The following is a 27,356-nucleotide window of genomic DNA, read 5'->3' on the forward strand; positions in this document are numbered from 1 at the left end:
GCCTCAGCCAGCCGGGCAGCTGAACTGCAGCGTACATGGCCAAGCTGGCTCCACAGGAAGACCTTCAGCTAACACGCTGTCCCTTGCAGGAGCAAAACAATGAATCATTTTTTGCCCTTATGTAATGAACAGTCTTTCCCCTTTCTTGAACCCAATGCTCATCCTTCTCTCCAACCCACCTAACAAGACACTTTTCCATCCCACACAGCGTCCTTAACACCAATCCCAAGGCCAGTCACTACAGCACGAAGAACTCTGACCCCCTGAAGTTCCTCTCCACGTATTGATACAGTGCAAGATTCTACGATCCACCTGTGGCATTTTCATAATCAGAAGCTCACATTTTCTTGGTGAGGAAAAACTTCCCAGGACACATTTCCAGCTTATCCTGGCTCTCATGAGCACAGCGTCGCTCTTTCTTTCCTGCCCTCTGTCTTTAGGCTGTGATAGCCCTGAAGGCAAGGACGGAGACGGATTCGTTCGCGGGTTTCCAGGAATGGCACTGAGTCCAGACATGGCTCCACAGATTGCTGGTTCTCTTCCTCCCAGGAGGAGGGAGGCTTTCCTGAACAGGGCTGCAGGAGACCCACAGGGCTGAATCAGCTTCCTCCACTCTCCTTTCTGAATTCCTAGACATTCGATTTTCCTGCTGCGATGGTGACGTGGAAGGAGTGTGGGTGACTTCATTGAGGAAGCTCAGAACCAAACCTACAGAGAACCTGGTCTTCTGCCCACTGCCGTGGACTCTGGCTGCTGGTCCCCTACCTCTCAGACCCACCGCTGCCCCTCCATCCCTGAGCCCTGGCTCCAGCTTCTCACTCTCCCGGCCCCAAGCATCCTTCCTTTGCTCCACGTCAGCAGCCATGACGGAATCTCCTTAACCCAGATCTGACTTCCCCACCTCTGCTCAAAACCAGTCCACACCATCCAGTGGAATATGATTATCCAGTCCAAAAAAGAAGCCAGACAGTTACACGCCACCATCGGGGAGAAACTTGTAAACCTCATCCTATGAGAAAGAATCCAAATGCAATGGCCCATCCGAAGGCTCCAGAGTAGCTGGGCATGGGGTCACGGGCCTGGAACCCCAGGCACCCGAGAGGCTGAGGCAGGATGGCCAGCCCGAGGCCAGCCTGGTGACTTAGTAATTTAAGGAGGCCTTATCTCAGAGCAAAAAGTAAAAAGGGCAGGGGATGTGGCTTCGTGGTTGAGCACTGCTGGGTTCAATTCCCGAGAAAAAGAGAAAGGGAGGGAAGGAGGGAGGGAGGGAGGCGGGGTGGATCCAGAATAGGTAAATCCCTAGAGTCAGCAAGGAGATGGTGGGAGCCAGGAGCTGGAGGGGGAGGTTGGGGTGACTGTCTCACGGGTCCGGGATTTCCTCTTGGGGTAGAGATGCAGTCCTAGAAATGGGGAGTGGTGATGGTCGCACGATCTTCTCAACCTACTTAAAGTCCGTGAATTGGATGGGCGTAGGGGCCACACCTGTCATCCCAGCACTGTGGGAGGCTGAGGCAGGAGGACCTCAAGTTCAACGCAAAACTGGGCAATTTAGTGAGACTCTGTCTCAAAAAAAAAAAAATGGTGTGTGGGGTGGAAATGGGGCGGCTGGGGATGTGGCTCACTGGTAAAGGACCCCTGTGTTTAATCCCTAGTAGCCCAACCCCCCAAAAATAATCCCTCTGTGGGAAACGCCACTGTGGGTTTAAGAGGAAACAGTAGCCCACGTGAGATGTTTTCTTGGTTGGTTTGTTTGGTTGGTCCAGGGGGTTAGACCCAGGGTTTCTTAACCACTGAGCCACATCCTCAGCCCTATTTTATACTTTATTAGAGACAGGGCCTCACTGAATCGCTGAGGCTGGCTTTGAACTCGCCATTCACCTGCCTCAGCCTCCCCAGCTGCTGGGATTACAGGCGTACATCACGGCCACTGGCCCTTTTTGTTTTTTATTTTGGGTTGAGTTCTCACTAAGTTGCCCTGGCTGGCCTCAAACTTGCAATCCTCCTGCCTCAGCCTCCAGAATGGGAGGGATTACGGGGATGCGCGGTGCCGACTCCTGGAAGCTCTTGTGGCGCCTCCCCAGAAGAGGCCCAGCCAGGACTGAGATGACGCAATCCACCACAGAACGCGTGAGGTGAGGAAGACAGGAGGGGGGACCCAGAAGAGGGGCCGGTGTGTGAAGGGAGCCGGGAAGACAGAGCAGAAGTGAAGGCCCAGGACTCGTGGGGTTGCCTCACCGCCTCAGCTTCCCTTTCTCAGAGCCACTCCCCTCTGTGAGCCGGGCAGGCAGGGGCCCGCAGGTGAGGAAGCCTGTCTCTGCAGCTCTCTCCTCTCTGAGGTTGCAGTGGCCTGTCCTCGGGCCTGCGGACCGTCCGTGGTGGGCATGCTGGAACCGCCCGCTCTCCCGTGTGCCCCAGCAGCCAGGTCTCTTGCCGGTCCAGAGGGCCCCATGCTGCCAGCCACAGCCGGGGATGGCCTCTGCCGCCTGTCCACCTACCTGGAAGAACTCGAGGCTGTGGAACTGAAGAAGTTCAAGCTGTACCTGGGGACTGCAGCGGAGCTGGGGGAGGACAAGATCCCCTGGGGACGCCTGGAGCCCGCTGGGCCCCTGGAAATGGCCCAGCTGCTTGTGACCCACTTGGGGACCAGGGAGGCCTGGCTGCTGACCCTCCGCATCTTTGATCGGATCCACAGGAAGGACCTGTGGGAGAGAGGACAGAGAGAGGACCTGGTGAGGGGTAAGCAGGTGGTAGGACTGTCACGGGGTCCCTCTTCTCCCATAGACACCTGAGCCTGGGGACATGGGGCCCCCACTCTGTCCCTTGGTTTTGTTCTTGTTGTCTTCTGCCCTGGGCACACTCTACCTCCAGTGCCCGGAAAGTTCTTACTTATCCACCAGAACCTTGAGCCACAGGTCAAGTGTCTCTTAGCTGAAATGCTTGGGATGGGAAGTGTTTTGGACCTGGGATTATTTTGGATTTGGGAACATTGGCAAATACACAGTGATGTATGTTGGGATGGGACTGAAATCTGAGCATGAAATCCACTGTGTTTCATGTACACCTCGGATGCAGAGCCTGGAGGGACGTCATACAGAATTTTTATTTGTCTACATGGTCACCCATGTTCAGGTGTGGAATTTTCTATCCGTGGCATCAAGTCAGCCCTAAAATCTTTGTATTTGTTGGTTTCTGAGTTGCAGATTTTCAGATGAGGGATGCTCAACCTAGGTTCTAGCTTCTCTACAAATTCTGTACTCCTTGCTCCTTCCGGTCCCTACCACTGACCGCCTGACTGCTCTAACAACCCTCTCCGCTGCTTCCTTGACATTCTCGATTTCTTGTATTCTGCTTCCATCTTATGAAATCGTCACAAGGGTGCCAACCCGTGTGGATTCCTTTCTGTGCCCTGTGCATGGTATCCCAGGGCATGTTTAAAATGCTGGGTGAAACCGGGCATGGTGGTCTACAACTGTGCTCCCAGAGACTCCGGAGCGTGAGGGAGAAAGTCACAGATTCAAGGACAGCCTGAGCAACTCCGTGAAACCCTAAGCAACTCAGTGAGACCCCATCTCAAATAAAAAAACAGAATGGGCTAGACATGGAGCTCAGAGGTAGAGCACCCTGGGCTCCATCCCAGTGCAGAAAAGAAATGCTAGGACCCCTGTTACGAGGTGAGCAAGCTGAGGCCCAGGGGAAAATGTGACCTGCCCTCAGACACGGCCATGACACCCAGCACACGGAAAAGGTTCAGCATGGCAGGCAGCAAGGGCTCTCAGGCTCCAGCTCTTGCTGGATGTGGCAGAGCTCTGTCTCCTCTCCCTCTGCTCAAGAACAGGGAGCAGCAGGCACAGTGGCACAGAACTATAACTTGGGAGTCTGAGGCAGGAGGAGCAAAGTTTGAGGACAATGTAAAGAATACTGGTCTCAAAATAAAATAAAAAGGATTGGGGGTAGCTCAGTGGTACTCAGTGCCCTGACTTTAATCTCCACCCAAGTACCAAAAGAAAAAAAATAAAAAGAAAGAAAAGAAGAAAAAATAAAGAACATCTTTTGTCATATATCTGACCCTTGCCACTCAGGTCTCATGTTCAATATCTCACCCCCTCTTCTGAGCACCCCTATTTACCCCATTTATGGAGAAATCTGTCACCCTACCTAGTATGAGGTGGCTGCTCACGTGACACACAGCCCTGGATAGATGGGACCGACAACAGTTTATTAGTCACAAGCAGTGGTTCCTCCTTATCCACAGGGGACTCCATGCAAGCCCCAACTAGATGCCTAAAACTGCACCTAGGACCAAACCCTGTTTTCCCCCTGAACACACATACCCATAATAAAGCTTAATGTATGAATCAAGCACAGTAAGATATGCCCAACAACTAATAACAAAATAGAATGATTATAACAAGATTCTGCAATAAAATTCACAAAGCACATCCAAATGGCCAGAATTGCTACTCTCATGTTTTGGGGCCATTATCAAGTAAAATAAGGATTACTTGAACACAAGGACTGCAGTACTGCCACAGTGGATCCGAGATGTTTGCCAAAGGACTAGTGGGTAGATAGCATACACAGGGTGGATACGCTGGGCAAAGGGATGATTCACATCCTGGGTGGAACAGAGAGGATGGCCTCAGATTTCTTCATGCTAGTCAGGTGGGGGCGACTGAAAACTTACGAGTTGCTTATGTCTGGAAAACTCCAGTTAATGTTTTCAGGCCACTGTTGACTGTGGGCAACTGAAACCACCGAAAGTGAAATAGAGAAGGGGGACTCCTGTAGACTCAGAGCCTGGGGGGATAGGAACCCCACCCACCAGGAGAAGTCACAAAGAGTCATACAGTTACCTGGGGACAGAATGGACCAGCAGGGGCAGGCTTTCTAGTTAGAGGGCAGTGCTGCCGGGTTCCCAAGAGAGAATGCAGTCGGCTTGTTTGAATGACTTCCTGGCCTGGCAGGGGGGGAATGCTGCTGGGCTGGTGACCAGGCAAGGTGCAGCTAGTCCAGAGGATAGGAGAACTGGCCCCTGGGAGCCTTGCCCACCCCCAGGGCCATCGGGAAGAGCCCTGGGGGCGGGCTCTTCATTAACTTCTGTCACTCATTATCTGAGGTCACGGTGGCTGTGTATTTTCTTGCACCCTTGGGGTGCGATGCAGTCTGTGAGGCGAGTCCCACACGCTCCAGGGAGGAGGCACCAGGGGAGCGAAGCAGCTTGCAGATGTAACAGCAGCTAAGGTCACTTTTGTGCTTGCTGATCCCCCAAAATTTCTCTTCCAGTTACTCCACCACATGGTTCCTGCTCACTGGGAAGCCTGTCAGCGGGCCTTGTGGACGTCTGTCCCAACACTCCAAGAAAAGGTGAGCCACGCTCCAGGTACCCACTAGCTACGTGGAACCAGCCATCGGCGGGGCGCCAACAGCACCGCAGCCCCCACGTCTTCCTGTGCTGCAGTTCAGTCAGACCCTGTAAGACACACTTGTCATCTCATGGCTGAACAGTGGCTACCAAGGGATCTCACACCAGGGAATCACGAGCCAGGACAAAGGGGAGGGCCAGGTCTTTCATCCTCAAGAGGCTCAAGAGTCTGTCACTTAGCAGATGTGATGGCGCAGGACTGTAATTCCAGGGACCCTGGAGGCTGAGACAGGAGGATTGCAAGCTCAAGACCAGCCTGGCCAACTCTGAGACCACATCTCAAAATACAATAAAATAGTAATAGTAGTAGTAATAACAACAATGATAAAAGAATCTGTCACTTTATCCAGAAATGCAGTCACTCCAGTAAGTTCTTCTTAGCAGTCATGCTGGGCGGCTCACTGGTCAGGACTGGGGTCCATGTGCCTCCTCAGCTAGTCACGGGTGTACAAAGCAAGACTTCTCATGACGGGTTTGACAAAGCCACAGTTCACCCTCTGGGGCTTGTGAAGGGGCAACACTGACCGTTCATGAGGACAGTGGTCAACACCCACTGTGTGAGCAGTCTCCTGTTGGTGGGAAGGAAATGGGGCTGATGATGCTGGGATGTGGCTTGTGAGAGCACGTGCCCCAAAGCACAACCACTGGGCACAGGAGCCGACACCTGTAATCCCAGTGGCTCGACGGGTGAGACTCCAAAGCCCTGTTGCCAGTGGGGCTCCTGAAATACAAGCTAGAACACAGAAAGCTCTGTTTCCACAAACTGTGTCACCCAATGATCCCCTTGAGGACACTTCATCGCCCCAAAGACTGGGGATCCCGGAAGGGAGAGAGCTATGGCCTCAAGATAAGAGGGTGACTGAGTTCCTGTGGGAGAGCCCCCCACACACACACCAGAAGGCAGCATTCTGGAGATGTTACATCAAGGGTGTGGGAAGGTCACAGAGGCACACGGACAGGGAAGATCTTTAATATTTTCCTTAGCCCTCCACCCCCAGAGACTTTCAGCAGAGGATTCCTGGAAGAGATAGCTCTCCTGCACTACAGACCTGCATCTGAGGGTTGCCAAAGGGGTGCAGATAAAGGAGCTCTGCTCCTCCAACCAGCCCCGGGTTTTGTTGGGATGCAGCCTCTGACTGAGCTGGTGGGCAGCCTCCAGCCAGCTCCCTGGAAATGCTGCTGCTCTGGGGACTGCCCTTGGAGTCGAAGGCACGGAGTGTATACTTACCCACCATGTCTGGTAATGCCTCAGCTTCCCGTGACAAGGTGACAAGGACTTTATAAAGAAGGGCCAAGGCCCTCAGACTCCGTCCAGAAAACGGCTCCAGGGCTGGGGACACACCTCAGTTGGAAGGATGGTTGCCTCGCATGCACAAAGCCCTGGGTTCAATCCCCAGCAACACACACACACACACACACACACAAAGCAAAAAATGGTTCCGAGGACACTGCAGGACAAGCAGGCGCTAGACCAGGAGTTTATTCGTTGCTGATGAGTCTCCCATTCCTCCCCTCTAGATCCCCGGGAAACCTACAGGGACTATGTCCGCAGGAAATTCCGGCTGATGGAGGACCGCAATGCGCGCCTGGGAGAGTGCGTCAACCTCAGCCGCAGGTACACCCGGCTGCTCCTCGGCAAGGATCACTCAAATCCCATGCGGGCCCAGCAGAAGCTTTTGGACACAGGCCGGGGACACCAGTCCAGCCCCATCCAGATAGAGACCCTCTTCGAGCCGGACGAGGAGCGCCCAGAACCACCGCGCACCGTGGTCTTGCAGGGGGCAGCAGGGATGGGCAAGTCCATGCTGGCGCACAAGCTGATGCTGGACTGGGCCGACGGGAGGCTCTTCCAAGACAGGTTTGATTATCTTTTCTACATCCACTGCCGGGAGATGAACCGGAGCGTTGCCGAGCGGAGTGTGAAGGAACTCATCTCCAGCTGCTGGCCAGAGGCCGGGGTGCCCCTGCGGGCGCTCGTCTGTGCCCCCGAGCGCCTCCTGCTCATCATCGACGGCTTCGATGAGCTCAAGCCTTCTTTCCATGATCCTCAGGGATCCTGGTGCCTCTGCTGGGAGGAAAGACGTCCAACCGAGCTGCTCCTGGGCAGCCTGATTCGGAAGAAGCTGCTGCCCGAGCTGTCCCTGCTCATCACCACGCGGCCCTCCGCCTTGGAGAAGCTCCACGGCTTGCTGGAACACCCCAGGCACGTGGAGATCCTGGGTTTCTCCGAGGCGGAAAGGAAGGAGTACTTCCACAAGTATTTCCGCAGTGCAGAGCAGGCCACCCAAGTCTTGAGCTTTGTGAGGGACAACGAGCCCCTCTTCACCATGTGCTTTGTTCCCATGGTGTGCTGGGTCGTTTGCACCTGCCTCAAGCAGCAGCTGGAGGGCGGGGGGCTCTTGAGACAGCCTTTCAGGACCACCACTGCCGTGTACACGCTCTACCTTCTCAGCCTAATGCAACCCAAACCAGGGACTCCGACCCTCAAATGCCCACTGAACCACAGGGGGCTGTGCTCTCTGGCCGCAGATGGCCTCTGGAATCAGAAAATCCTATTTGAGGAGCAGGACCTCCAGAAACACGGCCTGGACGGTGTAGATGTCTCTGCCTTCCTCAACGTGACCATCTTTCAGAAGGACATAGACTGTGAGAAGTTCTACAGCTTCATCCACCTGAGTTTCCAGGAATTCTTTGCTGCCATGCACTATATTCTGGAGGGTGGGGAGCGTGGGCCAGGCCCAGAGCAGACCATGACTCGGCTGTTGACCGAATACGGGTTCTCAGAAAGGAGTTTCTTGGCCCTCACCGTCCGCTTCCTGTTTGGGCTACTGAATGGGGAGATGAGAAGCTACTTGGAGAAGCATCTTTGCTGGAAGACCTTGCCTCACGTCAAGATGGAGCTGCTGGAGTGGATCCAAAGCAAAGCTCGGAGCGAGGGCTCCACCCTGCAGCAGGGCTCCCTGGAGTTCTTCAGCTGTCTGTATGAGATCCAGGAGGAGGAGTTTATCCAACAGGCCCTGAGCCCCTTCCAGGTGGTGGTGGTCGGCGACATTGCCACCAAGATGGAGCACATGGTCTGCTCCTTCTGTGCCAGGAGCTGCAGGAGTGTCCTGGTGCTGCACTTGTATGGGGCTGCCTACAGTGCCGACCAAGAGGGCAGCTCCACGTGGCCTTCTGAAACCCAGGCGCCCTCAGGGCCGATGTAAGTACCCCTCCGGCTGACCCTCCAAGTCCATGCCCTCATCTATTGGTTCTCTGTTAGGGGAAATTTGCAGCCTTATTGCCATCATTGCCATCCGGACCCAGGAGGCAATACCTGGGCAGCAGAGTGACTTTGCTGCCATCTAGTGGCTAGAAGGCAGAGGTACAGCAGAACGTCCCACAATCTGCAGGGCAGTCCCAGGGTGATCTGGTCCCCAAATGCCCACAGTGCCAGAGCTGAGAGCCTGCTCTTGAACAGCAAGCACGGGGGCTAAACTGCGGTTATGTCACGGAGAACATTCAATCAAGATATCCTGTCAGGCACAGGGCGCTCACTTGTAATCCCAGGGACTCGGGAGACTGAGGAAGGAGGATCACAAGTTCAAGAGCAGCCTGGACGGTTTAGTGAGAGCCTGTCTCCAAATAACACAGGAAGGGCTGGGAGTGTAGCTGAGTGGTAGAGCACTTGCCTACCACGTGCAAGGCCTTGGGTTCCTACCCAACATCACAAAAATAGAAAAGAAAGAAGTAGGCAAACAGGCAACAAGCTTGTCAAAGATGAAGAGTTTCAGAGAGGTCACTGCTGTGAGGAAAATCCAACAGGATGATGGGACGGCAGTGATGTGGGGTGGGGGACACCGGAGCTGGCCATCAAGGTGGGAGGTGCTGAGGAAGTGGTGAGTAACCTTACTCACCACTCAAAGAACAGACTTTGTTCTGTGTGATTCCAGCTACCCAAGAGGCTGAGGCAGGAGGTTGGCAAGTTGGAGGCCAGCCTCAGCAACTTAGTGAGACCCTCTCTCAAAATAAAAAGGGCTGGGATATGGCTCAGTGGTTAAGTGCCCCTGGGTTCCATTCACATTTGGGGAGTTGTGGGGGGGAGACTGTTTTGGTCTGAATGGTTAATTGGTAAATGGTCTTGGGAAAATGAACATGAGTGGAGACAGGCTGGGCGTGACTGAGTGTGGGGCACTTGTCTGGCATGCATGAGGCCCTGACTCCATCCCTAGCACCTCAAAAGAGAGGGAGAAAGGAGAGGACAGCGGCAGGGAAAGCAGCAGCAAAGGAGCATCCAGCTCTTCGTCTGCCCCCACAGGCAGGGAGCCAGCCCCTGTCGGTCCTGGATGAGAACCAGGGTCCCCTGTCAGTCACTGGGTGAGAACCAGTGTGGGTACATCTCCACCCTCCCAGGCAGCCCTGAAGACTGGGTGAAGCCCTGACCTACCTCAGTGGGGATGAGCTGGAGACAGCTTTAGACAAGTTGAGGAGGGAGGGTTTGCAGGAGGCAGGAGGAGCCACCCCTGGCTGCAGGGGAGGGTTGGTGTGCCCACAGCCTCTGAGCTTGGGGCTCATTTTCAGCAACCAGACTCTGCCTCCCTCCTGGCACTGCGGTTGGAACTAGACCCCTCATTTGTAAAAAAAAGGACATAAATGTGCATCATGGTTTTTCTTCTTTCTTTTTTTTCTTTCCAGGGTTGCAAGCCAGGACCTTAGATTACTGTGCAGGTGGAATGCCCATAACCAAAATGCTTGGGACCAGAAATGTTTCAAATTTCACATTTTTAAGACTTTAATATACTTGCAAATAGGGCTGGTGATATAGCTCAGTTGGTAGAGTGCTTGCCTCACATGCACAAGGCCCTGGGGTCAATCCCTAGCACCACACACACACACACACACACACACACACACACACATCCAAATACATAATGAGGTAGCTCAAAGGTGGGGTCCAAGTCTAAGCACAAACTTCCCGTGTGCATCACCTGCACCTTATAGACGTCGCCAGAAGATTCCCCCCACTTTTTTCTTGGTTGCTCAGTGCTGGTGATGGAGCCCAGGGCCTCACGTGGGTCAGGATGGCCTTCCTCACCCCTGACTGCGCCCAGCCCTGCACTATTCTTTCTCACCATCAGAAGCCTCTCAGTAAAGCTCAGGGTCACTCTCAGGAAGCCCCTGGAATGTTTTTCCGTATTTTTTATTGGAGCGTTGTAGTTGACATAATGATGGAATTCCTTGTCACACATTTGTACAAGCACACAACCTAACAATAGCAATTTGGCCAATATCCCTCCCCAGCACTCCCCTCTCCTCTCACCCCTGCTGCATTTCCTCCACTCACCACCTTAGAGTCTCATGAGATGCCCACCTCGCTTTCTATCCCTTTCCCTCCCCAGCTTCCACATGACGGAAAACACGTGACCCTTGACTTTCTGAGTTTGCCTTATTTTGCTACCATAATGTTCCCTAGTTCTTCCAATTTCCTGCAAAGGCCATAATCTCTTTCTTCTTTATTGCTGTATAAGACTCCATTGTGCATCCATGCCACAGTTTCTTTCTCCATTCTCCCTCTGATGGACACCAGGCTGGTTCCATGGTTGGCTGTTGGGAGTTGTGCATTATAAACATGGGTGTGCACGCATCGCTGTGGCATGAAGATTTCAAGTCTTCAGGATAAATACCCAGGAGTGGCACAGCTGGGTCAGGCATGGTTCCATGCTCTTCTTTTGAGGAGCTGCATACTGATTTCCATGGTGGGATGCTAATTTACAGTCCACAGCAGTGAGGAAGTGTTCCTTGTGCCCCACACCTCTCCCCACCCCTGCAGTTTGCGCTCTTGCTGCCTGCCATTCTGCTGGGGCTACACTAGTACAAAGGCGCTTGCCTGAGACTGCTCCCAGGATGTCAGCTGTGGAAGTTGCCAGTTAGGGCATCATGTTGGCACTCCTGAGTTTTGTATTGTAGAGCTTTTTGGATTCCAGATTGGGGATGCCCAGCCTGGATGGGGACAGTAGGAGTGGTGGTTAATAGCCTGGCTTTGCTGGATGCAGTGGAGCACTCCTGTAGTCAATCCCAGAGACTCAGGAGGTAAATCAGGAGGATGGCAAGTTCAAGGCTAGCCTCTGCAACTTAGGGAAATCCTATCACAAAACAAAAAAAGTCTGGGTGTGGTAGTGCATACCTGTAATCCAAGCCGTTTGGGAGGCTGAGGCAGGAGGATCATGAGTTCAAAGCCAGGCTCAGCAATCTCAAGGCACTAAGCAACTCAGTGAGACCCTGTCTCTAAATAAAATACAAAATAGGGCTGGGGATGTGACTCAGTGGTACATTAGCCCTGAGTTCAATTTTCCTGGTAACAAAAACAAAAACAAAAACAAAAGAGAGAGAAAGAAAAGAAAAGAAAGAAAGAGAAAACAAAAATATAGAAAGGACTCTGGTTCCAGAGATAAAATGTTCTGGGTTCAGCCTCCAGTATCTCCTCCCCCGACCACTCATCCAAATCGCCTGGGCTTTGGAATCAAGCCACACATGGGTTGGAACCCCAGCTCTGCTGTTCACTAGCTGTGTGACCTTGGGCAAGACTTTTCTCCTTATTGGATCAGTTTTTGTGCTTGGAAAATGGGAAGTTTAATTCCTATCCATTAGGGTGACTTGTGTTATACAGAGTGTGTCTGCAGATGACATCTCTTTTCCATCCCTGATCCCAGGTCTGGAGTCTGTCTGGCTGCTGACTTGCTGTGGGAACCTGGGCAGGTCACCCAGTTCATTCAGAAGCTAAATTAAACTAAAGTTGGCTGGGTGCAGGAGACACACACCTAGAATCCCAGCAGGGGATCTCAAGTTCAAGCTCAGTCTCAACCACCAGCAAGACACTGTCTCAAAACCTAAAAGGGGCTGGGACTGTGGCTAAGTGTGTAGCATGCCCCTGGATTCAGTCCTCACTCCCAAAAAAATAAGTAAGACAAAGTGTTTAAAAAATTATAAAGTGACATACAAACTGCAAACATAGTGGTCAAGTGACCAGAAAGGCTAGACCTTGGCTGTCTCCTTCCTGCAGACCTGAGAGGAACAGGCTGCCAGATGCCTACAGTGAGCACCTTGCAGCTGCTCTGCGCACCAGCCCTGACCTAACAGAGCTGGCTTTGTACCGGAACGCCCTGGGCAACCGCGGGGTGCAGCTGCTCTGCCAAGGACTTAGACACCCCCTCTGCCGGCTGCAGAACCTCAGGTGAGTGCCAGCTGGCCCGTGACCTTCTGGCCTGCCGACCACCACCTCTCTCCAGGGTCATGGTAGGATGGTGTATCAGTGTTCACTTGCTGCTGTAACAAAGTCCCATGGTCTGGACACCCTCAACAACAGATCTGGGGGCTACAAGTCCAAGATCAAGGTGGCATCAGGGTAGGTTTTTCCTGAGCACTGTCTCCTTGGCTTTCAGAGGGCTGTCTGCCCAATGTCATCCCTCTGCACATGGCACAGGTTTGTGTCCTAATCACCTTTTTGCAGTGCTGAGAATTGAACCCTGGGCTTTGCACATGCTAGGCAAGCCCTCTACCACTGAGCTACACCCCAGCCCTTTCTAGTTCTTATTTTGAGACAGGCTCTTACTGACTTGCCCAGCCTGGCCTTGAGCTTGCTATCCCCCTGCTTCAGCCTCCAGAGTCACTGGGGTGACACTGCATCCTTAAAATGGAACAGCTGGGCGTGGTGGCACAGACTGGTAATCCCAGGGACTTGGGAGGCTGCAGCAGGGATTGCAAAGTGGAGGCCAGCCTGGCAACATACTGAAATCCTACTTTAATAAAAACATAAAAAGGGCTGGACTGTAGCTCAGTGGTAGAGTGCTGTCCTAGCTTTAGGAGTAGCCCTGGGATCGACCCCCACTAACGAGAGGAAGGAAAAAAGAAGAGTCTTAAATTTCTTTTTTAAGGGCAGTCTCTGTGAACATACTTCATTGATTATAAAGCACTAAACATTTTATATTATTTTTGTTGCTTTAAAGTTTTCTCGTCTTTTAAAATTTGAGAGCTAAAGCCAGGCATGGTGGCAAAAATGCCTATAATTCCGGCAGCTTCGGAAACTGAGGAAAGAGAAGCACAAGTTCGAAGCCAGCCTCGACAACTTAGCAAAGCCCTAAGCAACCTAATGAGACCCTGTCTCAAAATAAAAAGCAAAAAGGGCTGGGGATGTGGCTCAGTGGTTAAAAACCCCTGTGTTCAATACCTGGTGAGAGAGAGAGAGAGAGAGGATAACAGATGAAATGATGCATTCATTGTGTATAATAACACGATGCTTTAAACTAGAGGTATCGCGCAGGGGGCAGAGCTCCATGATAGAGCACTTGATTAGCATGTCCAAGACCCTGGCCTTGATCCTTGGGGCTGCCCAAAAAATAAAAATTAAAGTAAAATATATATAATTGTAGAATGACAAACTCTAGCTAATCAACACATTACCTTTAAAGTGACCATATTTGTGGTGAGAACATTTAAAATCTACTCTTAGCATTTTTCAGGAATAATTTTTGTTACTTTATTAAGTATCAAGTTCACATACCAGAAAATTCAGTCAGTGGGTAGATTTCTGCATTTTCAGTATATTCACCGTTATGCAAACATCACCACTACGTCCATAGCATTTTCCTGACTCTAAATGAAACCCCATACCCATTAATGATCTCTCTACCCCCACACCCCACAGTCCCTAACTGCCAGAATCTCCTTTTATTTTTTGGCACTGGGAATTGACCCCTGGGTGCTTAACCACTGAACCACATCCCCAGCCCTTTTTATTTATTTTTTTTTATTTTGAGACAGAATCTCACTTGCTTGCTTAGGGCCTCATGAAATTGCTGAGGCTGCCCTTGAACTTGCAATCCTCCTGCGTCAGCTTCCTAAGTCACTGGGAGTACAGGTGTGCACCACCACACCTCGATTTTTTTTTTTTCCTTTTAGTTTTGCTTTGTTGGCATTGCTGGGTCTCAAGCCCAGGGTTTCATGCATGCTAAGCAGGGGCTCTACCTGTGCAGAATTCCCAAAACTGCTGCAAAGGAGATGACCCTGGCTCTTCTCCTTCCTTCTACCGCAGGCTGAAGAGGTGCTGCTTCTCCAGCTCCGCCTGCCAGGACCTGGCCACAGCCCTCACGGCCAATCAGAATTTAATAAGGATGGATCTAAGTGGCAACGACCTGGGACTTCGGGGCATGTCCCTGCTCTGCCAGGGGCTCCGGCATCCCCAGTGCAGGCTGCAGATGATTCGGTGAGTCCTCCTCCCTGGAATACGTGCTCGGTTTCATCTTGTTTTAATGGAAATATTAATACACATTAAATGAATACTAAATGGGGTCCAGTGTGATATTTACATACATATATGGGATGTGCACTGATCACATTTGCCTCCCCCTTCCACCCCCTGGGAAGAAGCTCTCAAACGGCGAGTCCTCCAGGCAACCTCGCTGTCGCCTTAGCTGGAAAGAACCCCATATGCTGAAGATCCCCAAGTCTGTTCCTCAACACCAGGGCTCGACCTCAAGCCCATGGCCTTACACCTCTGCCCAACACCTAGGCACGTTCAAGTCACTCTCTGGCCTCTGACTCCACCCTCTTCTGCATGGCCAGGAAGCCCTGAGCGACCCGCCCTCCCAGAACCCACACCCTCTTACTGACCTGAGCAGAGGGAACCCCAGAGCTGCCTAAACAGACTCGGGTTGTGGGGCCCCTATTTCCCACAATGCCACCTGCACCCCACTCCTCCTGAATTCTGCTTGGCCCTTGAGAACCAGCCCAACTCCCCCGGGGCTCCTCCCAAGCGGCACACCCTATCTGCCAAAGCCCAGTTCCAGGCGCTTTTAATAACAGTGATGCTTTGAGATGCTTTTAATAACAGTGGCTCAGCTTACGGAGCTCCCAGGAGGGGCGAGGCCCAGGTCTGTTCCCTCCATTCTCGGATCATCCAACCCTTGCAACCTAAGGAAGCAGGCACAAGGCAGCACAGGAAACGCAAACTCCAAGTCCCAGGGCAGGAGGGTGGTGCCCCGGGTGCACACGCAGAGGCTGAGCTAGGACTCCCCTCTCCTGGGCTGCATTATGCCCACGCGGTGGTGCAAGTACCTGGGAAGCAGGGCGCTTCCTGCTGGGCCTCATCTCTGAAGTCCGCTCTGTGCCCATGGCTTCCACACCCAGGGATTCCACCAGCTTCCACTGAAAATATTCAAGAAGGAAAGTTGCTTCTGTACAGAACATGTACAGTTTTTGTTTCTGTACCGGGGATGGAAGTTGAGCTCATTGGTTCCCCATCCCCAAGCCACTTCCCCAGCAGCAACCCCCTCACGTTTTTCCCCCTTTGGTACCAGGGATTGGACCCCGGGGCACTTAACCACTGAGCCACATTCCCAGCCCCTTTTTATTTTTTATTTTGAGACAGGGTCTCACTAAGTTTCTTGGTGACTCACCAAGTGGCTGAGGATGGCCTTGAACTTGCCTCTCCTGCCTCAGCCTGTAAAGTCCCTGGAATTACAGGTGTGCACCCCTGCGCCTGATCATACAGACTTTGTCATTTTTGCCTAAATGACACAGTGTAACAACTATTTTTTGTAGCATTTACATTGTATCAGGTATTATAAGTCATCTAGGTTATTAAGTCATCATTTAAAATGCACAAGAGGGGCTGAGGATGAGGCTCAGTGATGGAGCATTTATCTGGCTTGCATGAGGCCCTGAGTTCGATCCCCAGCTCTACAAAAGAAAAATTAAAGATAAAATACATAAGAGGACATGTAATTTTATATAAGGGACTGGACCTCCTGCACATGGTATCCTCAAGGGGTCCTAGACAAGTCCCCAATTGATGCTGAGTGACCAGGGGATAGATCTGTGCAGGGTGATTGACAGGCCAGGCATACCCAACCCGAAGGCAGAGTAGCATCTTTTCCCTCACAGGTTGAGGAAGTGTCTGCTGGAGGCTGGGGCTTGTCAGGAGATGGCATCTGTGCTGAGCACCAACCCACATCTGGAGGAGCTGGACCTGACAGGAAACGCCCTGGAGGACTCCGGCCTGTGGTTGCTGTGTCAAGGACTGAGGCACCCAGGCTGCAGGCTGCGGACCTTGTGGTGAGTGCTTGGAGGGCAACTACCGTGGCAAACCCCGTCCTGCCGAGTGATGTGGAGGATTGCATCCACCATGTGCCCAGCATTCCCCTGTCACACAGCCCAAGGTGGAGGCCACTACACGTCCATGGGGGAATGACTGCATGGATACAATGTGGTCTACACAATCTGACAATGTTAAGTGAAAAAGGGAAAGAATCAACTTTGTCTTGCAAAAAAAATTAAAGTGCTACTTTTTTTGGGGGGTGTAGTTTACTGGGGTTTGAACCCAGAGGTGCTTAACCACTGAGCCACATCTCCGCACTTTTTGTTGTTTGAGACGGTCCTCACTAAGTTGCTTAGGGCCTTGCTAAGTTGCTGAGGCTGGTGTTGAACTTGCAATCTCCTGCCTCAGCCTCCCAAATTTCTGGGATTACAAGTGTGCATCACTGCACCTAGCTAAAGAGCCTTTTTTTTTTTAAGTTGTAGATGGACACAATATCTTCATTTTATTTATTTATTTTTATGTGATGTTAAGAATCAAACCCAGTGTCTCACATGTGTTAGCAATTTCTCTACCACTAAAGCCACAACCCCAACCCCCAAAGTACCACTTTTAAGATCCTAAATTAAGGGGAGGGGCACAGTATGGGCAACATAGTTATAACCTGTCTCCTGAAAAGAAAGGAGAAAAGAAAGAAAAAAGAGGACTAGGGATGTGGCTCAGGGATATGGTACTTGCCTAGCCTGTACAAGGCCCCGGGTTCAATCCTCAGTACTGCAAAAGAAAACAAACAAAAAAGTGTTGTATCCATGCAATGCAATATCATTCATCCTTAAAAATGAATGACTTCTGGGCTGGGGATATAGCCCAGTTGGTAGAGTACTTGTTTCACATGCATAAGGCTCTGGGTTCAATCCCCAGGACCACAAAAAAAAAAAAAAAAAGAGTGACTTCTACCACAACATACATCCTGAAGCTTTATATTAAGTGAAATTTACCAGACATAAAAGGACAAAAATTGTGGGATTCCACATGTGTGAAATACTCAGAACCATCAAATACATGCAAGGATCAATGGAGCACACCTGTAATTCCAGCTACTCAGGAGGCTGAGGCAGGAGGATGCAAGTTTGAGGTCAGCCTCAGCAACTTAGTGAGACCCTGTCTGAAAATAACTAATGGCCGGGGTGTAGCTCAGTGGTAAAGCATCCATGGTTCAACCTCCAACCACCACACAACAAAAAGCAGTACCTTTAACTTGAGGTGGGAGTTAAATTCAACTCCACACAGAACACCCTCCACATTTGCTGTTGGGTCTTCTGTAGGTTGAAAATCTGCCATCTCACCGCTGCTGCCTGTGAAGACCTGGCCTCCACTCTCAGTGTGAACCAGGGCCTGACCGAGCTGGACCTGAGTCTGAACGACCTGGGGGACTCTGGAGTGCTGCTGCTGTGTGAAGGCCTCAAGCACCCCAAGTGCAATCTCCAGACCCTGCGGTGAGTGCCGCTGTGCTCACTTCAGGAGTGCAAACCCTCACACACTTCTCTATGCTCTAGGAGGCCAAGCAGCCTCCCCTCCCACCTGAATTCTCGCTACTTCAGCTCACTCCAAAGATTCTCTGCCAGAATGTGGCCTTTGCATAGTCTGTTCTTGCTTCCTGGCATGACCATCAGCTGTGCTGACCTCTGTGCCTTCCTCTGCTGTCCTGCTGAGAAGTCTAGCTCATCTTTTATGATTCAGGACAAATTGTCACTTCCCCGTGGAGGCCCTCTGGATTCCGAGTTTCATAATTCTTTATAACCTGACTCTTTCTCTCAGGTCACTTAACAAAGTTTGTAATTTGGGTGTGTCCTGTGTGGCTTTGCAAAGTGCAAGAGCAGTGTCCACTCTAGCTCCTAGTGGCTAGTGAGAGACCTGGCCCGGGAGACTAAAAACGCACACTTTTGTAGCATTTTCCTTCTATGGTTGTCATGAGCAGCAAGTGAAGTGATGCTTTTGAATTACTTGGTGTTATGGGTTGAACTGAATCCCCCTCCGAATTCCCTGGTTGAAGTCTGAACCCTCAGAAAAAAATAGCTTTTTATATTGACATTCCTCCCCAGCGCTGGGAATGGAACCTGAGGCCTCACCTGCTCCAGGGAAAGTCCTCTGACACTGGGCTCTATAGCTCCAGCCCCAGAATGTGGCCTTATTAGGGTCTGGAGCTGCCCTAACAAAACACCCAGACCGGGCGGCTTTGGGGACCAATCCACCCTTTCAGGCTCGGGCGGCAGGAGTCTGAGGTCAGGTTTGGCAGATTGGTTTCTCCTGAGGCCTTTCCTGGTGGTCTCCAGATGACCACCTCACTGTGCCACCATGTGTTTATCCCTGTACCTGTGTCCTGAGGTCCTGTAAGGAACACAGGCCATGTTGCATCCGGGCCATCCCAGTGACCTTTTTAAAACTCTGTCACCTCTTTCAAGACCCCTTCAAAGCCGGGCACAACTGGGAGTGTGCACACCTGTCATCCCAGCAACTGGGGAGGCAAAGGCAGGAGGATCTCAAGTTCAAGCCCAGCCTGGACAATTTAGCAAGACCCTGTTTCAGTATTTAAAAAAATATATATTTTTTGGGGGGTGGGCGGTGTGTGTGTGTGTGTGTCAGTGGTACAGTTCCCCTGGGTTCCACTCCTGGTCCTGGAAAAATATCTGGGAAAACTGTATTCAATTCGGTGGTGGTTGGCACAGGCCTGTGATCCCAGCCACGAAGCAGGCTGAGGGGAAGGTTTGCTGGTTGAAGGCCAGCCTCACCAACTCAATGAGGCCGTTTCAAAGTGAAAAATAAAAAGAGCCAGGCTCTGAGGCCCAGACCCGAGGACCCCGAGTTCAATGCCAGGCCTCAGCAACCCTGAGGTGCTAAGCAACTCAGTGAGACTCTATCTCCAAATAAAATGCGAAATAGGACTGGAAATAGGAGACTCTATCTCCAGAGGTTGAGCGCCCCAGAGTTCAATCCCCTGTATTCCCCCGCCTCCCCCAAAAAGGGATGGTAGTGGTTGTGGCTCAGTAGTTCGGTATCCATGGGATCAATCCATGGAACCAAGTAAATAAATATAATAAATTGAAAAAGGGGTGATGGTGGCTAGGGATGTGGCTAAGTGGCTAAGTGCCCCTGGGTTCAACGCTGGCACCAAAAACCAACAACAAAAAGTCTCCCTGCCCTGCATGGTCAGCGCAGGTTCACCCAGATGTGCTTTGGCGGCACCAAGGGCTCCATTTCTATTAACTGGCCCAGCCTTCACAGTCCGAGTTGCTCCCCCCTACGCTTTCCTTTGGTCTCTTTTTCACCTTGATGGTCACACAATCTGCGCCAGCGCAGGGCTGGGCGCAGAGACCCCGGCGTCGGCCAGCCACCCTGTCCCGCGTCCCTCCAGGTTGGGCATCTGCCGGCTGGGCTCGGCCGCCTGCGCGGGTCTCTCCGAGGTGCTGCGCCTCAGCGCCCGCCTCCGCGACCTGGATCTGAGCTTCAACGACCTGGGAGACGGGGGCTTGCGGCTGCTGGCCGAGGGGCTGCGGCACCCGAGCTGCAGGCTCCAGAAGCTGTGGTGAGTGTCCGCGGCGCGAGGGCGGCTTCGGGGGGCGGGAGCGTCCTCCCTGCCGGGTCCTGTTTAAGGGACAGCCCTCGCTCACCCGGAAGGTCCACGTGACCGGTGCCACAGCCGCGGCCAGGGTCCCGACGGTTCGTACTGGCCCGAGGGCAGCGGCAGGTAGCCTCGTCATTCCATCAAGCCTGGACGATGCTGTGTGTGTGTGTGTGTGTGTGTGTGTGTGTGTCCCGTGGGCCGATCCAGGCCTTTTAGTACCTTCTTGCCCATGACATCAGGCTCCTTAGGTGGCTCAGAGGTAGCTTTCGTGGCCTTCCGCCCCCGGCACTGAAAAAACTAGGACTTCCCCAAAGGACGTGCCGGACGTGGCCTGAACCGCTCTGCCCCCCACAGGCTGGACAGCTGCGGCCTCACTGCCCAAGCCTGTGAGGATCTGTCCCCCACGCTGGGGAGCGCCCAGCACTTGACCGAGCTCTACCTGACCAACAACGCCCTGGGCGACGCGGGCGTGCGGCTGCTCTGCCAGGGGCTCAGACACCCGCGCTGCCGGCTCCGAGTCCTCTGGTGAGCGGTGGCCCCTGGCTCTCTGGAGGGCAGGACACGGGTTTCCAGCAGGCAGCCTCGCGTTAAGCACTCAGACTCCCAGCTTGGAAAATGCGGAGGACTCCTCTAGAGCTGCAGAGGTCTTCCCGAGCTCCTAGTGCAGAGAGGAGGCGCTCCTGCGCCCCCTGCTGGCGCAGCCCTCGCCCTACTCCCTGAGCAGAGCAGCCACCAAGGCTCAGCGGGACCCCTGCTCTGCCTGGGTTCAAGTGCCCTGGCTGCAACTAGGTGACACATTTTCCAAGTTATTCAACCACTTGGCACCTTCCACACCTGCCTCAGTAGGAGGGAAGGAGCTGCTTCTTCCTGGGGTTATCAGAATTAAACTATTGAGGCCCATAAGATGGGGAGGAGGGCCAAGGGTGGTGCACTCCTGTACCCCAGGTCTCAGGAGGCCCAGGGGGATGGGAGGTTCCAAGCCAAGCCAGGTGTGGAGCTAAAGCCTGCAGTCAGGGCAGCAGGGTGGGGGTTGGGGGAGTGAGGCAGGAGGACCCAAGTTCAGACCAGTCTCAGCCACTTAGCAAGGCCCTAAACAAGTAAGGAACTTGGGAGACCATCTGCAAGTAAAAAATAAAGGGGCAGGGGATGTGACTCAGTGTTAAGAGCCCCTGGGTCCAATCCTGTACCAGAGAGGAAGTCCATAGTCAGCCTCAGCAACTTAGACCTTGCCTCTGGATAAGTAAATAAAGGACTGATGATGTGGCTAAATGGCAGAGGGCTGCTGGGTTCATCCCCCATGACTGCAGAAAAGGAGAAAAATCAAAGCAGAGAAAGGACTGTGGGGTGTAGCTCAGTGCCTAGAGCGCTTGCCTAGCCCCCAGAGGCCCAGAAGGAGGATGGCCAGTTGGAGGCCATCCTGGGCCTCTGAGACCACATGGGAAAACACAGGGCTGAGATGTGGCTGAGTAGGGCAGCAGCCCAGGTCAGACCGCTCCCCACCCCACTGGGAGCAGCAGAGAGCATAGACTAGCCTGTTGTCTAGTTGAGTCAGGGTCACTAGAAGGTAATGGAATTACTTCCCCAGATCAAGGTGCACAATATTGGGCTGGGGAAACAGCTGTGTGGTAGTGGGCTTGCCTGCTGAGCCCAAGGTCCTGGATTCACCCCAACATCCAAAAGAACAGCTCCCCCCAAAAGCACAATAGCTCAGACCTACCAGCCCCTCCTTGTTATAGTAGTGGAGGACAACAGCATCTCCCACTCTTGTCCTCAGGTTGTTTGGGATGGACCTGAGTAAGACCAGCCACATGCGGTTAGCAGCACTTCGCAGATCAAAGCCATCCTTGGACCTGGGCTGCTGAAGGTTCTGCCCTGCACTCAGGAAGACGCAGTGACGGACACTTCCTAGGCCACAAGGACCAGAGTCTTCAAACTGCACGCAAAAAGCTCTTTCAGCTTGGGATCTTGTGATCAGCCTTTGATGGAACTTTCATGTCTTTAAACACAGGGACTTGGCACACTGAGGACACAAGAGTTCCAAACCCACCTCAACTACCTACTAAAAAACCCTGTGTCAGTAAAGGCTAAGGATGGGAGGTGTGGATCAGTGGTTAGATTCTTCTGGGTTCAGTCCCCAATAGCAACCCATAATAGGGGGTATAAAATCCCAAATGGTTAGAAGGCTACTTTGCCCTCCAGAGAATGCTTGCCCAGGTCAGCAGATATGGTGACCATGGGGTGGATGTGAAAATTCATGCCCAGAACTTAATGGAGTAACCCAGTTCAAGCTTCCAGTGATGCTGAAGAATCAACAGACCAGCACCAAGAGTTTATTAAAAACAATGTTCAGTGGGCTGGGGATGTGGCTCAAGTGGTAGTGCGCTCGCCTGGCATGCGTGTGGCCCGGGTTCGATCCTCAGCACCACATGCAAACAAAGATGTTGTGTCCGCCTAAAACTGAAAAATAAATATTAAAATTCTCTCTCTCTCTCTTAAAAAAAAAAAAAGACAATGTTCACCTGGGTTCTAATTCCTGCCTGCAACTCCAACTACTTAGCCCAGGTTGGAGGATGTCCAGTGCAGAGAACCACCTTCCCAAGCAGATCTCAGCAATGGCTAATTTCAGGTGCAGGACAGGCTGAATAAGTTGTCTGCAGGGCATGCCAAACAAAGTTAGCTGCAGGATGACCTGGCCACCCATACCCTCTGTCTGGTTTTTTATCACCTGTTTGCTTCAAGCCCAAACGCCCAAGCCCCCGCCCATCAAGGCTGAACACTTAACCCCCTTGTGTGCCAACAAGGCAGCTTGCAGAACCAGAGACCTCATTAGATTTGGGCTATGAAAACTCCCTCCTGCCGGACCCCTCTCTCTTGCTCTTTCTCTTGCGCTCTCTCTCTCCCTCTCTCGCTCTCTCCCTCTCCATCTCTCCTCTTCTCTTCTCTTTCTGCTCCCCCCCCCTCTTTTTCCTTTCTCTCTCTCTCTTTTTCTCCTCTTTTGCCCGGCTGCAATAAAGCTCTCTTGGTGGCTCTGAGTGTTGTGGTCACTTTCCTTTCAGCTAAGCCTCTGGCAGTTCCCCACATTCCCAGTCTCCCTTAGGGGCCCTTTGAAAACAGGGATCAAAGGCACAGGGAACCCAGATAACACTGAAAGTCTGTAAAAACTCTGAATTCCAGGCTGGGGATGTGGCTCAAGCAGTAGCGGTGTAAGGGTCCGGCGAAGCGTCAGAGAAAGAGACCACCAAGAGACCACTCATGCAATTGGCAGAAGGGGATTTATTGATCCAGCATGCTGGGGCTCCGTGCCCACTTGAGAAGGGAAAGCAGCCCAGAGCCCCGAGCAGGGGCTGAGCACTGCTTAAGTACACTTTTTTGGGGAGGGCGGGGATTTTACATACATCACAGTTTCCTTTAACAAATCATCATACACCATGGGAAAATCAAACAACAATTCTGAGACATGATTAGTTCATTCATTGGTGGGAACAGGTCGGGCGGGGGTGATAGGTCAGTTCTAAAGTGGGGTACACATTCAAACTGATTGGTCCAGGCCCTGTGATGCCTACGTGCAAGGCCACACAGAGCCCTTAAGTTATTAAACAACCAGGCGGTCAGGGGAAATATTTACTGGGTGGTTCCTAGCATTGTCTTAACAGCTACAGGAATTTCAGGTTTTGCATGTAGCATAGGAACTTAACGATACCTGGTCCTTTACTTTTTAACTCAGGCCTTGCAGCTTAGAAACTTTACAATGCCCGGTCTTTTACACTTTAACTTCAATTTCTTTTACCCTTACAGCGGTAGCGCGCTCGCCTGAGATGCGTGCAGCCCGGGTTCGATACTCAGCACCACATACAAACAAAGATGTTGTGTCCGCCAATAACTAAAAAATAAATATTAAAAAAATTCTCTCTCTCTCTATCTCTCTCTCTCTCTCTCTTTAAGAAAAAAACAAAAAACAAAACAAAAAAAAACTCTGAATTCCCTCTGTAGCTGAAGGGTTAGGATTGGACATTTCCCCAATTGGAACATTAAAGTCAAAACCATCAGTTGCTGAGCAGGGTGACACATGCCTGTAATCCCAGGCAACTCAGTGAGACCCTGTGTTGTAAGGGTCTGGCTAACGTTGGAGGAAGAGACCACCAAGGGACCGCGACTCATGCAACAGCAAAAGGGGTTTATTGAGATTCCAGCATGCTGGGGCTCCATGCCCACTCGAGAAAGGAGAGCAGCCCAGAGCCCAGAGCAGGGGCTGAGCACTGCTTAAGTACACTTCTTGGGGAGGGCGGGGACTTTACATACATCACAGTCCCCTTTAACAAATCATCATACACTGCGGGAAAATCAAACAACAACTCCTAAACATGACTAGTTCACTCATTGGCGGGAACAGGTCAGGCTGGAGTGATAAGTCATTCCTAAGGAGGGGGTTACATTCAAACTGATTGGTTTGGGCCTTGAATGCCTACGTGACAAGCTGCACAGGGTCTTGAATGCTTACGTGACAAGCTACACAGAGTCCTAGGCTATAAATCAACTAAATGGCCAGTAGGGCATTGTCTTAACTGCCTCAGGAATTTAACCCATGCTTTGCAGTTTAGAAGCAGGTTTACAATGCCTGGTCCTTTACATTTTAACTCAGGCTTTGCAGCTTAGAAACTTAACCCTTTCAGTCTCTAAATAAAACACACACAAAAAGGGCTGGGAATGTGGCTCAGTGGTTAAGTAACCCTTGGCTCAATCCCCAGTATGGGGAGTGGAGGGTGGGGGGTGGGGGGGAAGGGAGGGTGGGCCACTAGAAATTAGGCATATTGAAAATAGGATAGAGTTAAGGGTCACAGCTGGGCATCCAGAAATAATGCCTCTAGGGGAAACCAGATTCCCATTTCATCCCTGCCTGTCCTGTTTAGTTGAGGAGCAGAGTGGGGTCCCAGAGACAAGCGTTCTCTACCCCCACTACTGACCCCCTCATTCAATATACTAGACTTATTTTCTTTTTTTTTTTTTTTTTTTAAAGTTTTGCAAAAAATATTTTATTTCTTGTTCTTCTGAAAATTCTTGGAAAAATATGGAACGCTTCACGAATTTGCGTGTCATCCTTGCGCAGGGGCCATGCTAATCTTCTCTGTATCGTTCCAATTTTAGTATATGTGCTGCCGAAGCGAGCACTAGACTTATTTTCATGTGAAGAATTAGCTTAGGCCAGGGTGGGCAGGTGCTCAACCCTGTAAGAGACTCAGGAGACCAAGGGAGGACATCAGCAATTCCAGGCCAGCCTGGACCATTTAGCTAGACCACCTCTAAAAGGCTAGAGATGTTTCTCAATCCCAGGAATCAAAGACAAAAGAATTAGCTCACTATGGGGGCACGGAGTGTGTGTGTGTGTGTGTGTGTGTGTGTGTGTGTGTGTGTTGCTGGGGATTGAACCCAGAGCCTTGTGCGCAAGAGACAAGCACTCTACCAGCTGAGCTACATCCCAGCCCCATGAAGTCTTATTTTTGAGGGCTGGACGGCAGTGTAGAAGTCACATACACCTAGAAGGGTGGCTGTGGAAGGTCAAAAGGCACACTGGCTCCCGGACGTCCCCTCAAACAACAACACTCAAAACAGAAGCACTTTCCAATCCTGACCAAGGCAAGTGCCTCCCTTTGGGCCTCACTGTCAGAGCCTTTAACTCAAGAAAAATGGCTCTTGCAAAAAATAAGGCTGTCTTGCATGCTAGGGGTGGACTCCTGCTTGGAAAGGACTACAATCTTAATAGACCCCACTTAAAATACAAAGTAGCAACAAACAAGTCCAAGCTTAAATACAAAGTAGCAATAGGTTAAATTTATGTAAGTTTAAATACAAAGTAGCAATATCAGCTCAGCTTGCCCCAGGCCTGAAGTCACAGCAGCCCTGGGGGCTGAGGCAGGATCACAATTCATCACCAGACTGAGCAACTTGGTGAGTGTGGTGAGCCGCTTCTGCCGTTTCTGCAGACTATGGTTGCCATTACAAGATGGCGCTGGCTCCGCTGTGGTCTGTGACAAACAACTCCTTATTTGGGAGAGTTGGCGCATGGTTTTTCACCACCCTATGAGAAAGCTCCACATGGCAGCTTCGCATTGGGGCTTGAGATGCTTTATTAAGGCTGGGAGGGGCATCCGAGAAAAAGAAGAGAAAATATCAAGGGCCTGAATAAACTGCTGAAAGAAGATTCCTGAGTTGCGTCTTCCTTGCGGGCAAGGGGTCGCGACAGGTGAGAAAGGCTCAGGAAAGGAATAATAAAAGGGTGGGGTTGAGCAGTTGTTATGCTTGAATTCGGGACCCCCAAAGACCACCAGAGACCCAAGATCGGTGTAAGCAGCAAAGAGGTGTTTATTGCGAGCTAGCTCGGTCCTCCGTGCACACACACAGCAACTGGTGATGCTGAGAGGCCCCGAGCCCAGGGTTTGCAGCAGTTTTATACATTCTTTGGAGAGGGCAGGGACTTCACATACATCATAGCAAATTATCACACACCGCGGGGAAATCAAATAACAACTCTAAAACATGATTAGCACATTTACTGGCAGGAACAAGTTGGATAGGGGTGATTGGTCAGTACAAAAGGGGTATTCATTTGAACTGATTGGTTTAAGCCAAGAGGGGTGTACGTGCTGAACTACATGGTTTCCCAACTTGTTATCAACCACCATAAACCACTGGGAGGGTTATCTGGCATCCCAGGTATTTCCCTGTCTCATGCTGATTGGTGGCTGCTAGGGGGCTGCTATGGGTCCCCACCTAGCCTGACTGAGTCAGGGACACCTGGCAGATAACAGCAGATCTCTCCTGTTATTTGTAGATAAACAACTTAGCAGGGTGGGAATGTGCTTAGGAGTGCTCTGTGGGTCTTTCCAAGGACTAAGGTCATGTCCCTTCCTTGGACAGGCTTTGCTCTGAGGTAGAGGCTGGTTTTTCACAGTAACTTAATAATAGTTTATGAATCCAATCTAAGAGTAAAGGCTTAGATCAGCATTAGTTCCCAAATCAATATGACCATAAAGTCCTTGAGATGGGATCTCCCTGGGTCTCCCAGGCTGGCCTTGGTGCGTGCCACCACCCATGGCCACTGGGAGCACTTCACAGGAGGCTTCCACTTCATAGCCAGATCTGCAGGTGCTCAGGTCCTGCCAGGTGGGGAGACCTGCTCACTACCACCATGTGACATCCTGCAACACAGTGACCTTTCCCTTTTCAGAGGGAACCTCCTGCATTGCAGC

General features: G+C 51.6%; 1 protein-coding gene and 1 non-coding gene across 2 annotated transcripts; one reads left to right on the forward strand and one right to left on the reverse strand.

The window, feature by feature from the left end:
- The first annotated feature begins 1,771 nt into the window (after positions 1-1,771).
- Nlrp12 (NLR family pyrin domain containing 12) lies at positions 1,772-23,144 on the forward strand. Its single transcript, XM_046431143.2, has 10 exons — positions 1,772-2,736; positions 5,284-5,364; positions 6,941-8,624; positions 12,462-12,632; positions 14,490-14,660; positions 16,340-16,510; positions 17,816-17,986; positions 19,903-20,073; positions 20,467-20,637; positions 21,887-23,144. Exons 1-10 carry the CDS (start codon positions 2,382-2,384, stop codon positions 21,972-21,974), a joined length of 3,234 nt encoding a protein of 1,077 aa, XP_046287099.1. The 5' UTR covers positions 1,772-2,381; the 3' UTR covers positions 21,975-23,144.
- Positions 23,145-25,171: 2,027 nt separating this feature from the next.
- Positions 25,172-25,278, reverse strand: LOC124084205 (U6 spliceosomal RNA). Its single transcript, XR_006849056.1, has one exon. It is a non-coding gene; the product is annotated as a U6 spliceosomal RNA (small nuclear RNA).
- Between the last annotated feature and the right edge of the window lie 2,078 nt (positions 25,279-27,356).

This window comes from Marmota monax, unplaced genomic scaffold (genome assembly GCF_021218885.2).
Source record: "Marmota monax isolate L192 unplaced genomic scaffold, Marmota_monax_Labrador192_F-V1.1 WCK01_AAM20220418_F8-fsc00215, whole genome shotgun sequence".
NCBI lineage: Eukaryota > Metazoa > Chordata > Mammalia > Rodentia > Sciuridae > Marmota > Marmota monax.

Coding starts and splice junctions, on each gene's coding strand:
- Nlrp12 (XM_046431143.2), top strand. CDS start 2,382: ATGCTGGAACCGCCCGCTCTCCCGTGTGCCCCAGCAGCCAGGTCTCTT. Junction 2,737..5,283: donor GAGAGAGGACCTGGTGAGGG/GTAAGCAGGTGG, acceptor TTTCTCTTCCAG/TTACTCCACCACATGGTTCC. Junction 5,365..6,940: donor TCCCAACACTCCAAGAAAAG/GTGAGCCACGCT, acceptor CCTCCCCTCTAG/ATCCCCGGGAAACCTACAGG.